Here is a 12,275-nt window from a genome sequence, read left to right as displayed (position 1 = left end):
TTAATTATAGTGGATTCAAAAATGGAACGCGCTTATATAACTAGGACTACACACAGGTAAACAATACATAAATATAACATTTAAACCAACACATCTTTGTCGAAGACCATAAAAGATTTACGAATTTTTTCAGAGCGGTTAATCGTTCTAACCGCGAAACCGCTCGAGATGCACGCACCACAATAAAAAGCCGATAAACAATCCGCGATTTTCACAGTTTGAAGATGGATTTCAAAACAGCAATGTAATGTTCCTTTGATATTTAGAAAAAAAAAACTAACTAGTCGTAGATTTGAGAAATGTTTCTTGCAAAAGAAAAAATTCTTTAAATTTAATGTGAAAATCCAAAAAAAAAATCAATTACTATCGGATGTCAGTACCCAGCTTCGGTAAAATTTCTCATACATCGCCTGCGGTTGACTCATAGTGCTCAGTAATTTTGCGGCGGTTTTTATTCGCCACAACTTTGTAACATTTCACGGTTTTAAAATCAGTAGCGGGAAAAACCTCAAGTGCGGCTGATTGTATTCGTTTGCTTATTTCATTAAGTCACACTGTTTAAAACCGCTGCGGTTTAACCGTAGTGCGGCCTAGGCCTTACGCAATGCCATGAAAACTTCAAAATGACTTACCGAGTGGTCTCATGATCTTGACAATTTGCTGCAACACACGTAACGCCTCTGCGGTCACTTTGTAGAAGGGGTCGGCCACACACGCGAGCACAGCGGGCAACAGTACTGCAATGTGCGCGCGTACCCCGCTAGCACTGGGCCCCCGCACCAACCACCACACAAACACTAGCGTCTCTATCTTCATTGAGGACGCGGTGCTTTTATCACTAAAAAATTAAATGCTAATTAAACTTTAAAAGATCGAATTATGGGGATATGAGTAAATTAAAAAAGTATATTATTTTAAACTAGCTGACCCGATAGATCCACATAGGTGTAAATCTCTTATATATATATATATATATATAATACTAGCTGACCCGACAGACGTTGTTCTGTAGATAATAAAAAAATAATGTTTTATAGGAATTTGCCAATAATATTTCAAAACATCAAGAAATATTCCGTAAAAAATGCTCCCTGTTGTTATAACGAAATTGTTTCACAGCGGAACTGTCAAACCGTGCGTCACTAAATTCTCTCATAGAAAAAATGTCCATACAAAACAAATATTGAAAATAAAAATAATTATGGGTCCCAAATCGTAATAAAAACTATCCTATCTCTCAAGTTGGAACAAACTGCACTCCATGAAGTAATCCCCATTAAAATCCGTTCAGTAGTTTAAGAGTCCATCGCGGACAAACAACGAGTCACGTAATTTATATATATTAAGATGATACGTCAACTGTTTGACTGCTAGTTTTTATGTGAAAGGAACAGTTGTTTTTACTATTTTCCACATTATTTTTATTTTTGTACCTGGAACTTCCAAATAATATTAGCTGAATTGGTCGAGCCGTTCTCGAGTTTTGCACTTAGCAATGTTCATTTTGATTTATATAGATATGTTTATACAAATTAAATTTGAAAACATTGAGGGTTATCACATTACAAAATTATAAATTGTATGTTGCTATGTTTCACAATTACAATTCAATCTCTGGTATTTTCTTCTCCCCTGTCTGTTTTAATGAACCTTTGGAACATCTTGTACTTAATAACGGAGGCATACAAGTTTGTGGTCTTTATTATGTCAACCGCCGACCAGATGGAGATCTGCAATGCCAGAGATCAGTGAATATGAAGTTTTTTTTATTTTAATTTTTAATTCAGCTAGTATTTACCCGATTCCCCGCACACACTTTAATATTATGTGGTACAAGTTGCAGAAATTACTTACATCTCTATGCAAAACGAAAGATTTAATCAGATCAGAGAGGACTTGCTTGTTCATGGTTCAAGATGGTGAATGAAAAGAGCTGGTACTGGGGAGTACTATTTATGTTGGTACTCTTGACCTGGCCACTATTCAATAATGCCTGAGACCTTTCCGGACACTTCCTTGCACACTGATGAATTTATGCAGTTGATCTACTATCAAGCGTCCTGTTTTCAAGACTAAACAGCTCCAACATTGTATTCTCACTACTTTTAATCCATATCACTCTCAATAGGCCAGTTCTGATTTATCAAAATTAAATTATGAAAGTTTGTTATTTATAGTTTTTACCATAAGAAATACGAATTAAATACTATTTACTACCATAGTTTTATTATCTGTATGGTACGTGACCTAAAACGCCGACCAGCAATCTGTGACGTCACTATGGCAGAAACAATATTATGTATTTCAACCATCGATACGGATTATTAAATGTAATTTTTACAAAAATCAAGAAGAATTTGACGTTTCTTTGTTTATGTTATTATGACGTCACGATCATGGCGGCTCCGTTTTTAGCGCGACTATTTTTCGTTTCAATTTAAAACAAAATTTCTTAGTATAAAGTGGAGTGATTTTGATTATTAAAAAATACCAGTTGGCTATCGAATCTTTACAATAATTTTTAAACATATTTTAAGAAAACGAAGTACAGTCCATTTTTTTTTTATGAAAATAGGGACGAGACGAGAAGGACATTCAGCAAAATAAATTAAAGTAATTGAAAAATTTTAAAATTCTCAGCGGCACTACAACTGCTCTCGTCACCTTGAGACATAAGATGTTAAGTCTCACTTGCCCAGTAATTTCACTAGCTACAACGCCCTTAAGACCGAAACGCAATAATAGTTGCACAGTACTGCTTCACGTCAGAACAAGGCGCCGTTACCGCATCCATAATCTAGCCGACATCCTGTGCAAAGAAGCCTAACACTGGTAAAATATAATTATTCTTCTTCCACATCACTCTCAATGTGTGTGTGTTACGTACGTCAGCGCGGGTGTGAGCGCCCGCAGCACGCGCGAGGCGTGGTCCGCCAGACAAGCGGGTGCGGCCGCCAGGAGCTCCCGCAGTAACGCTAGCGCCGCCCCTCGCGCCCGCACGCTGCGGCCGCGGATCACACGCAGCGCGCCACGCACTATACTGGGCACCTGAAACAACAGACCAGAGTTCCATTCCAGAGTCCTCTTTGATTTTTTTTTTATTTATGAAAATAAGAGACAAGACGAGCAGGACGTTCAGCTGATGGTAATTGATACGCCCTGCCCACTACAATGCAGTGCCGCTCAGGATTCTTGAAACCCCCAAAAAGCGGCACTACAACTGCGCTCGTCACCTTGAGACAAGATGTTAACTCTCATTTGCCCAGTAATTTCACTAGCTACGGCGCCCTTCAGATCGAAACACAGTAATGCTTACACAATACTGCTTCACGGCAGAAACAGGCGGCGAAATTGATTCAAATATAACTTTTAATATCATTGTTGTGGAGAAATCTGTGGATTACCAGAACATAAGATACATAAAAGCTTTGAGGGTAGATGTATACCATAGACCAAGTATAGTAACTAGACTAATTGATAGCTTCCGTCTCACTCACACGAGAAAAAGAAAAACTTATGCGAGACTTATGTAAAGAAATGAGATAGATTGATTAGATTTTTAGTTTCACCATGCGTGCAGGTTTTTCAAGGTTAGCACTCCCGGTGTGCTAAACAAACTTGACAACGCTGCACAGATATTTTGTTTACTTTTATTTGCGTCTATAAAAATAAGCTATTCTGTTGTGAAACGTGTGAAATATCCACTATTTATTCAACATCAGTGACAATTTTAAGTAGAATCAAAGGAAATATGGTGCGATGTTGTGTTTTACAACGTAAAAGTGGTAGTAAAAGAACACTTGTGTTATATTATGTACCTATATATATTGGATATTATCTGTCTCATGTTGGCCACGCCAAACCGATGTCTAGTTACTATACTTGGTCTATGATGTATACACTTTTATAATAAACTCCCAGTCACTGTTCAGGCATTACCTATAAATAAAATTAAATGTTTTATTTAAAATGGTCGCTGTCGTAAATCCTACTACTCCACAGCTGAATATCTAAGTGATCAGACAACCGGGCTAGATTATTACTTTATAGCAATAACAATGACAGTAAAATATTGTATAACTTATTAAAATGAGCGAAAACAGAATGCTGCGAGAGATACTTGCGCCGCTTCTTATCTGTCATTTGTTTCCAAGGCGAAAAAAGGCGATAGGAATTTTCCTACCAAATTACATGTCTCTACGCCTTATAGTTCCAGAGACATCATGATGAGTCAATATGTAGGTGGAAATCTCTTATAATTTTATAATCACTCACATTATTGTCATTTAAATGAGTTGTACACATTGTTGAACACGACATACCAAGATTTACGAACCAAACGTCACTCGAACGGTTGGCTCAATTGGAAAAGCAGTCGGACGGAACCCGAGAGGTCACGTTACAAATTTTCCCGAAAGAATTAATCCCAGAAGTGAGGATTATCACTTCAAAAAATTCTTCAATTTAAAAATTCTTAATAATAACAATTTGCTGAGTTGTACACATTTTTTATTATATTTGTTGAATAGAATATTACCCTCTGCAAGAGTAGCGCCTGTGGAGAGTTGTCAGCTGGCTTGACGGAGCACTGCAGTGCGGGCGGAGGGCGGGTCGCTCTTAATAATGCAGTGTATGCGCTCAGAATATCGCATTTCACATTTTCTTCCCGTTCTGTAGCAAAAAATAAAAATATAAGAATATATTATATTAAATTCATCACACATAAAAACTACATGCATCATAATAAAACGCTTTTTAAATGATTAAAACGCGTATAATCATAACTGTATCTTTAAATTAGATTTATAGAAAACGTGATCTGGAAAGTTCTCGAAATGTCGGGTTAACTGAAATAATAATGAAAATGTAACTTTTACGCAAAAATTTAATGCAAATACACAGTAACAATTACACGCGATTTAATCCTTTAAAAAGTATTTTATTTCAATGTATAATACTCGGCTTAGTCAAAGAAATAAATACTACATGCATCTAGGTAGCAGACTGACCCGGCGCAAAACACATATGGACCCTACGTCAACAGCTTGATGCTAGAGTGAGAGAAATGTACCTACTGGAGAAATGGAATATCGGACGCAATTGTAAATTGTGAAACAGTAGCAAAATTACTGTACAAAGCGATTCTTAAACCAATGTCGACCTATGAGATTCAACTATGGCGGACAGCAAAGAACAGTAATGATGAAATACTGCAACGATTCCAATGTTAAGCGATACGAAATATGAGTAACATTCTCAAGTACATTAGCAACATAGTGTATGGTGCACGTTGGCACTAACGATTTTCCTAGATGATGATAGATGATCATAATTAAATCGTGAAAACGTTTATGCATATTGCATTCAAATGTTAGGTTAGTATTTGAATTTGTAAAAAAAAATTGACAATATTAGCTTATAGGTACCATAGAGACTTTGAGCGGTGGACAAAGCTATCGCGTACATTATATATTTTTTCTACTTAGATGGACTACATTTTAAGGCGTTATTAGATACTTGCCGTGGAATTAGCTTGGAAATGCCAACACACCTGGTGTTTATAGCTTTGTTAAATTACCTTTAAATCTGGCAATTAGAGCTGGTGATACAGTTTGATACATTTCGGCCAACAGCTCGTGGCGAGTAGAAATCACTGATTCAAGGCATTTGGCTGCTGCCCTCCTAACCTGTAAAACATAATATTATTGTGTTTCAGTAAAGCAGCAGTACAAGTATTCAAGCTATATATACACACATTGATTGGATTTAAACCTACAATGTGGATTCATAATTAATTCATAACATAGAGAAAATTGTAATGATGTGGCTTACATTTGATTACTTAAAGGAATGAGTAAGAAAAATAATGTACATTCCAAAATTTGAACATCAATTGTGATGTTTGTAAATTAGTTCTTTATTATTATTACTTTATTGGTCTGGGGCGGCGCCTTTGCCCAGCAGTGGACGTCTTCCGGCTAATATGACTATGATAATAATGATGATATTTAATTTTATTTGGGGCATTCGCACCGAGACCATCAGCTCAAATCAAAATATAAAAAAGAAGAAAATTCAGTCAATTTTTCAATATAGTAGAGACTAGGGCTGGATGTGACAGGGGTAGGTAGTTAGTCGCAATGGTCGTGAAACAGAAAACGCAATATAAATAGTGCCACCGCCTCGGATAGCTGACGCGTACCGCCATTAAAATTGGTGGTGGTTGGTAAAATTTTAGACTTTTAGTAATATTGGTTAGCAACCTATGTTCCATAAAGGCAGATATTATGTCCTTGTTGTGATTTTTACGCCCTTATGCTTTCGTTTTGAAATAAATCGAGGATAATACAGCTATGTTTATTGAAGTTTTAACTGCATAACCTCAAAAGATTTTACAAACATGGCCATTCCCCTGAGAACAGCAGCATGGGTTTGTGAGAAAAAGGTCTATCACGAAAAACTTCCTGCTTTACAGAAATTATTTATGTAACAGCTTGTCATATGGACGACAACTTTTATTCTATATACACAGATTTTACTAAGGCCTTCGACACGGTTGACCATGTAATCTTGTTACGCAAGCTAGAAGCCTAGGAAATTTACTTAGATGAATCTCTTAATATCTGGAAAATCGTAGTCAAGTAGTTGCGCCCAAGAGCTTTCTATCAAAGACAATTAAAAACACTTCTAGAGTACCTCAAGGATCACATTTTGGACCTTTATTTTTTATAATTTTTATCAATTAAATTTAATTTTTACTCTATGCTGATGATTTGAAAGTTTATTATTATATTGTTTCAGATTTAGCGTAGAGGCTACAAGTTACATTTGCGGGAATATACAATCATTCATAAATCCTTTATAAACAAAATTTAACCTTCCAAGACATATCATCATCATCTGAATACTCCTCAGAGTCTGACTCTGGTTCAGCATCAGGTTCAAAAGATTCCTCCTCCATTTCCTCATCTTCACCACCTCCACCTTCCTCTTCGTCTTCATAGTTGTAGTTTGGATCATATGTTATCATTTTTAGACATAGCTCTACTATCTAAAATGAAACAATTCATATTATGCATGTAAAAACATGAACTTCTTTCATACAGCACAAAAAGGATGCAATATTACATTATGTACCACTACTAATATAGGCGATAAGGGAACCGATAGTGTCAAAGCGTATGAGAGCAACACGCGTTTCATAGGTGCAAGTGTTGAAATATTTTTGCAGTTTTATTCAAACTAATTTCGCAGCGAAAATTAATCATTAGGTTGCATAAAATGGCATTTTTATTTTAGTACTTATATAACATTTTATATCAAAAATACCTCTCTGTGTAATAAAGCCAATATTATTCGTGTATAGCTGTTTGTGTAACATGTCTGCTGTATTGAGATATTAATATAATCACGAAATATAATCAAAAATACAAAGTGGAGGAACATAACATATATAACAAGATTTTGTTTATACATACAATAATCACCTTACTAGTGCTGTGAAGTAAAGTGAAAAGCATGCAAGATATCTTGAATTATGAAAAATTGAGTAAGAGTGGTGTAAATAACATGCACTTTATGGGCAAGTGTGATAGTACTGTCTCAAATTCTGAAAAACGTGAGCACCTTAAAGTGCTACCTCCATCAAAAAAATATAATACTGTTAATATCAACCTAAACCACCAGGGCACTTAATACGGAATGCATTTAAACAATGCTATTAGAAATGAAACTCATGTATTTCTTATTTTAATAAATACCGTAGGAATATGAGGTTGTACTTCTTTAGGGCACTTAAGTACAATTGCTTCCAAGGCCTGTAGGCAATGTTCTCTTAGCTCCTCGTCTGTATCATTTGAATGTTCTAAAACTTTTGGAGCTACTCTCCAAAGTTGTTCACCAAATCTATGACCGGCTTGACGGCTGCAATCAGGTTTAAATAATAAATTTTTTAATATAAATTTATTAAATTAAGACATTACAATATTTCCTTTTAGATAATGGCCAAGTGTCTAAGGAATAAAACTTAGAAAACTTAATTGAAATCTTTCCGGTAGCTTTTCCATGATATATGTAAATGATAATATCTATCATTTTATTTATATATGTAGGGCCGATTTGGGGGTTTGCGCCCATGCATTACTTTGCGGCCGTTTTAAGCTAATACTGCAGCAATACTTAAATAATAAGAATTCTATAGTTTTCTTTCACACGAACTTCAGCTAGCGAAAAGTAAGCTAATACTATTCCTCGGGTTTTTTAAAATTGGCAGGATAACATCAAATGCGTGACAGGCTTTCGTTCCCAGTGCCAGCCGTGTCTGTAAGCTCGCAAAATAAGGAAAAAAAACACATGCTGTTTTCGAAGTGAGTATTTTCCTCAATTTTCTTCTTTTGCGAGTCATTATAGTTTTTGCAATGTCTATAGTGCTTGCTTGATACGTTTTTGCAAATATTTACTGAATAATATAAATAAATATCTAAAAAACAACGTGGTCAAAATACTCATACATGGATTTTGTAGAAATTTTAATTTGCGGCCGGATGGTCGGTTAACTGACATCATACAGTCATAAATAATTTGTCTTTTTTCTTACACTTAATACAATTAAAGTCTTGATTACGAATATATTATAAATATTGTGGCGTGACGAGAGCACTACTGTTAGTTTGCGGCCGCCAAATTATACTTAAATCTTTAAATTATTGTGTTGACCACCTAATTATTATAGGCGAGTTCGGAGAGGCCGTAATCTAGCTCGCTAAGGTCAATATACGCCACCGTGGGAATATAAGGAATTTTTCAATAATAAAAAAAACCGCGTGTTATTTTTAAGAAATCTAAATAAAGTAAAGCAATTTTATTACTTTACACATGTCGAATGCATGAAAAATAACATGCTAACTATCCATCAAAAATCTGGAAGTAGCCCTTACAGAAATCAGAGAGGATAATAAAGGAATTAGAGAAACCTCTAGAAAATATGGGATTCCCACGGACTACCATCCAAGATATAGGCTTATCGGGAAAAGGGCCGATGAGTAAAAAACCGAAGACCAGCACCTATCGTAGGTTCAACTGGTGATAAGGAAGTTGTACAGTGAATCAGAAACTCAGGAAAAATGTGGGTTTGCCCTAAAAAAACAGGAACTCTTGGACACTGCTCAAAAAATATTTAAAAATTAAAAAAAACCGTCAAGGATGATTGCCCCGCCCAATCCCGAAATATCCCTTCGAATACTACGAACATGCTGCAACCTGCCGACGTCAGTGTTTTTGCCTCGTTGAAAAGTAATTGGAGGAATGGATGAAGCCAAGACTTCCTGCTGCCAATTCAAGGAGAAAGTGGCGTGAGGTTTACGAAGAAAAGGAAATTGTAAAGATTTAAAAAATGTAAGCTGTAAAGCATAGCCAGGAATTATCAAAAAGAAAGAAACTGGAAATGCATCAAGCTGAGAAAAAGAAGTTGAAATCTCGCAAGTCACTACAGAGAAATGTGCAAGTTATGAAAGAAAATTGTGTACCAATAATATATTAAACAGTGACACAGAAGATGATGAAATAAAAATATTGGTTACGATTTTGAATCTATATCACATTGATACTCTTATACTTAAGAAAACCTAATTAAGGTTAATATACGGGTAACGTGAAGTTTAAATTAAGGCTGAATGTTTTTGTACTGTTATACGCATTTTTATTGAACTTTATGGCCGTAAACTAACTTCATGATAGTCGCAAACTAGCTTTTCCGCCTAATTAAGATTGTTCTTTAATTTTAAACTAAATCAGATAAATTTTGAATAACTTATTATTTTTAATTTATTTTCGAACATATATGTTACATCCACAAAAAATAAAACATGATATTTAAGAAACATATGCTATCTATTTTATTTTATAAAGTCTGCTGTTCCGCTAATCGGTCGCAAACTGACCCTATATATTTTAATTTAATGTTAGGTTGAATGACTTCATATGTATGTTTATAAGACACTTTATAAGTTCAGTCTATTACAGTCTTGTGATTTGTCTGGTTCAGATAACTCATGATATATGATTGTTTGTCTTCCATAGCAAAAATACTATCTAATATACAAATAATTCTTACCAAATTGAAGCAATACACTGTATATGTGTGCGGCTCACACTAGCTGATTTTGAGCTACTTAATCCCTCCAAGAGATGATCAATAAGTTTATTGTAGAGTGATGCATTACACGACATCACTAGGTGAGATAGTGCAACAATTGTTCGCTTCCGAACCGCCTAAAAAATATCATCATAATAAAGTAATCCATAAATGTTTAATAAATAAAAATAATTATTTATTTTCATAATCCATACTAATACAATCACTGTATATTGCTTTTTCAGAATATTCCAAACGAAATTGGTGAAATTTCGTAAAATAATAGATGATATAAGATGATGAACATAGACTTCATGTTATCCCAAAATTTTTACCTCCAGAGGGAGGCTAATGTAAGTGAACTAAACTTGGACAAAATCAAAAATGGAAGCCTGTTTTTCCATAAAATGATAACTAATTAATATTAGACATTATTGATACTGTAATATACAAAGTAAAAATAATATCCAATTCTCTTTTATGCATTTTCATTAAACTGTTTACTTGTGTAATTATTAAAATGTTACAGTACTTAATATTAATTTATAGTTTTTAATCTTTTGTCAGTATTTTAAGTTTTAAAACCTAAAAAGTTAATACCTGGCGTGGTGATGCTAACTGCGGAAGCAGTGAATTCAAAAGCATTGGATGAAATGATATCAGCAGACCTCCAAATCTACTGAGTAAGTCAGCCAAGATATCCAAAGCTTCCAACTGAACAGAAACATCCTCTTGCTAAAAAAAAATTTTTCTATACTTAAAATGTATTCTTTACGTAAGATATATAATAATAATAATAATAAAATTTATTGCCTTAAACTTAATTTAAGTATACAATATCAGCTTATTATAAACATACATTAAGACAAAAGGGAGTAGGCTCAGCTTATGCTGCTTGAAATAATATTTTCATGCAGCACTGGTTTTCAGCCATTCCCATCTAGCCAGCCATCCCTAAGGTGTAAGGTGGGATACATAGTAAAGAGGGCAAACTAATAACGATGTATGTCTTTTAAATCTTGTGTGAATACAATATTTTACCTTTTCAATGGCACTACTTAACCGACCAGTTATCTTTTTACACACATTGGCTGCTAAAGTATTGGATCCCAATGGAAGTTCGGATATAACAGTTTTCAGGCCAATGCTACTTATATCCCGCAGTTGTTCTGTGTCAGATAACATATTGGCACAAAGTGTCTCTACAATACCTTCTACTTGATATTCTTTTACTTTGTTGACAAGAGGGCCAAGACTGAAAACAAATCATTAGGTTATAAACCAAATAGAGTAACATAATGTATATTTATGTATATATCTTCAAAATATAGAATAGATCAAGGAACATACCATTTCACGGCTAAATTTTGAACTTCTCCGTTCTTATCCTCAAGCAGACGTAGAAGCATTTTGACAACCTTCCTTTCGGAATCATCGTCTAGTTTTATGCTGTCCTTTTGTAATTCTGTCATCAAATCATTTGTGGCCATAAATCGAAAGTCTTTATCATTAGACGTCATCTAGTAAAAAAATAATATTAATTAGAATATTAAACACAATAATTATAAATCACGATTTTATTTACTCAGATCCACCGGTTACCTTTTCAAGAAGATTTGCTATTTGATATGAAACACTGGCCATTTTGAAGATATTTAAAGTCCTGAAGACGCTAAATATAAATGAAGCACATATGAACTCTTACAATCTTGGATATTATATTAGAAAACTGAAATTATTTGTCTTTTATCAACACCAAAACTATATTGAAAAAATACGCTGTTCGCTGACGGTATGACTGACAGCTGGTAATTTTTTTTTATTTTTTTTTATATTAATTCGTTCTTTCGAACAGGCTATAGCCAGGGGCCTTACTGCCTTGTCGTTAGTATTTTCATTTCTTTGGTATTTATTATTTTCACTATTTTGTTTTACAAAAGGTCCAATCCAGTTTTCTCATTTCATCTTACATTATTTCCATTTTCCTTTTCCAATTATGTATATTCGATAGCGAATATTTATAGTAGTTTCTTTCATCAAATCCAATCCAGTCTTAAAGTCATCAGTTATTTTACCATTTTCGTTAATGTATAATTCTCTAAAGAATATTTTCCATATTTTCCTTTTAGTAAGTCCAAATCCA

At 34.3% G+C, this 12,275-nt stretch overlaps 1 protein-coding gene across 1 annotated transcript in view; it reads right to left on the bottom strand.

The window, feature by feature from the left end:
* Window positions 1-11,931, bottom strand: part of LOC126969401 (cullin-associated NEDD8-dissociated protein 1) — a 35,223-nt gene extending 23,292 nt beyond the window's left edge. The window contains exons 1-11 of the mRNA XM_050814796.1: window positions 11,735-11,931; window positions 11,483-11,652; window positions 11,174-11,387; window positions 10,733-10,867; window positions 10,112-10,269; window positions 7,761-7,923; window positions 6,878-7,051; window positions 5,579-5,687; window positions 4,538-4,671; window positions 2,888-3,048; window positions 633-838 (exon numbers count right to left, since the gene is read on the bottom strand). Of these exons, the coding sequence (XP_050670753.1) occupies window positions 633-838; window positions 2,888-3,048; window positions 4,538-4,671; window positions 5,579-5,687; window positions 6,878-7,051; window positions 7,761-7,923; window positions 10,112-10,269; window positions 10,733-10,867; window positions 11,174-11,387; window positions 11,483-11,652; window positions 11,735-11,776 (1,666 nt within the window). The 5' untranslated portion in view covers window positions 11,777-11,931. The remainder of the gene's footprint in view (window positions 1-632; window positions 839-2,887; window positions 3,049-4,537; window positions 4,672-5,578; window positions 5,688-6,877; window positions 7,052-7,760; window positions 7,924-10,111; window positions 10,270-10,732; window positions 10,868-11,173; window positions 11,388-11,482; window positions 11,653-11,734) is intronic.
* Between the last annotated feature and the right edge of the window lie 344 nt (window positions 11,932-12,275).

Source organism: Leptidea sinapis, chromosome 18 (genome assembly GCF_905404315.1).
Source record: "Leptidea sinapis chromosome 18, ilLepSina1.1, whole genome shotgun sequence".
In the NCBI taxonomy this organism is placed as follows: Eukaryota; Metazoa; Arthropoda; class Insecta; order Lepidoptera; family Pieridae; genus Leptidea; species Leptidea sinapis.
The sequence above is the reverse complement of the archived record's forward strand: the minus strand, read 5'-3'. Positions and strand labels throughout refer to the sequence as shown.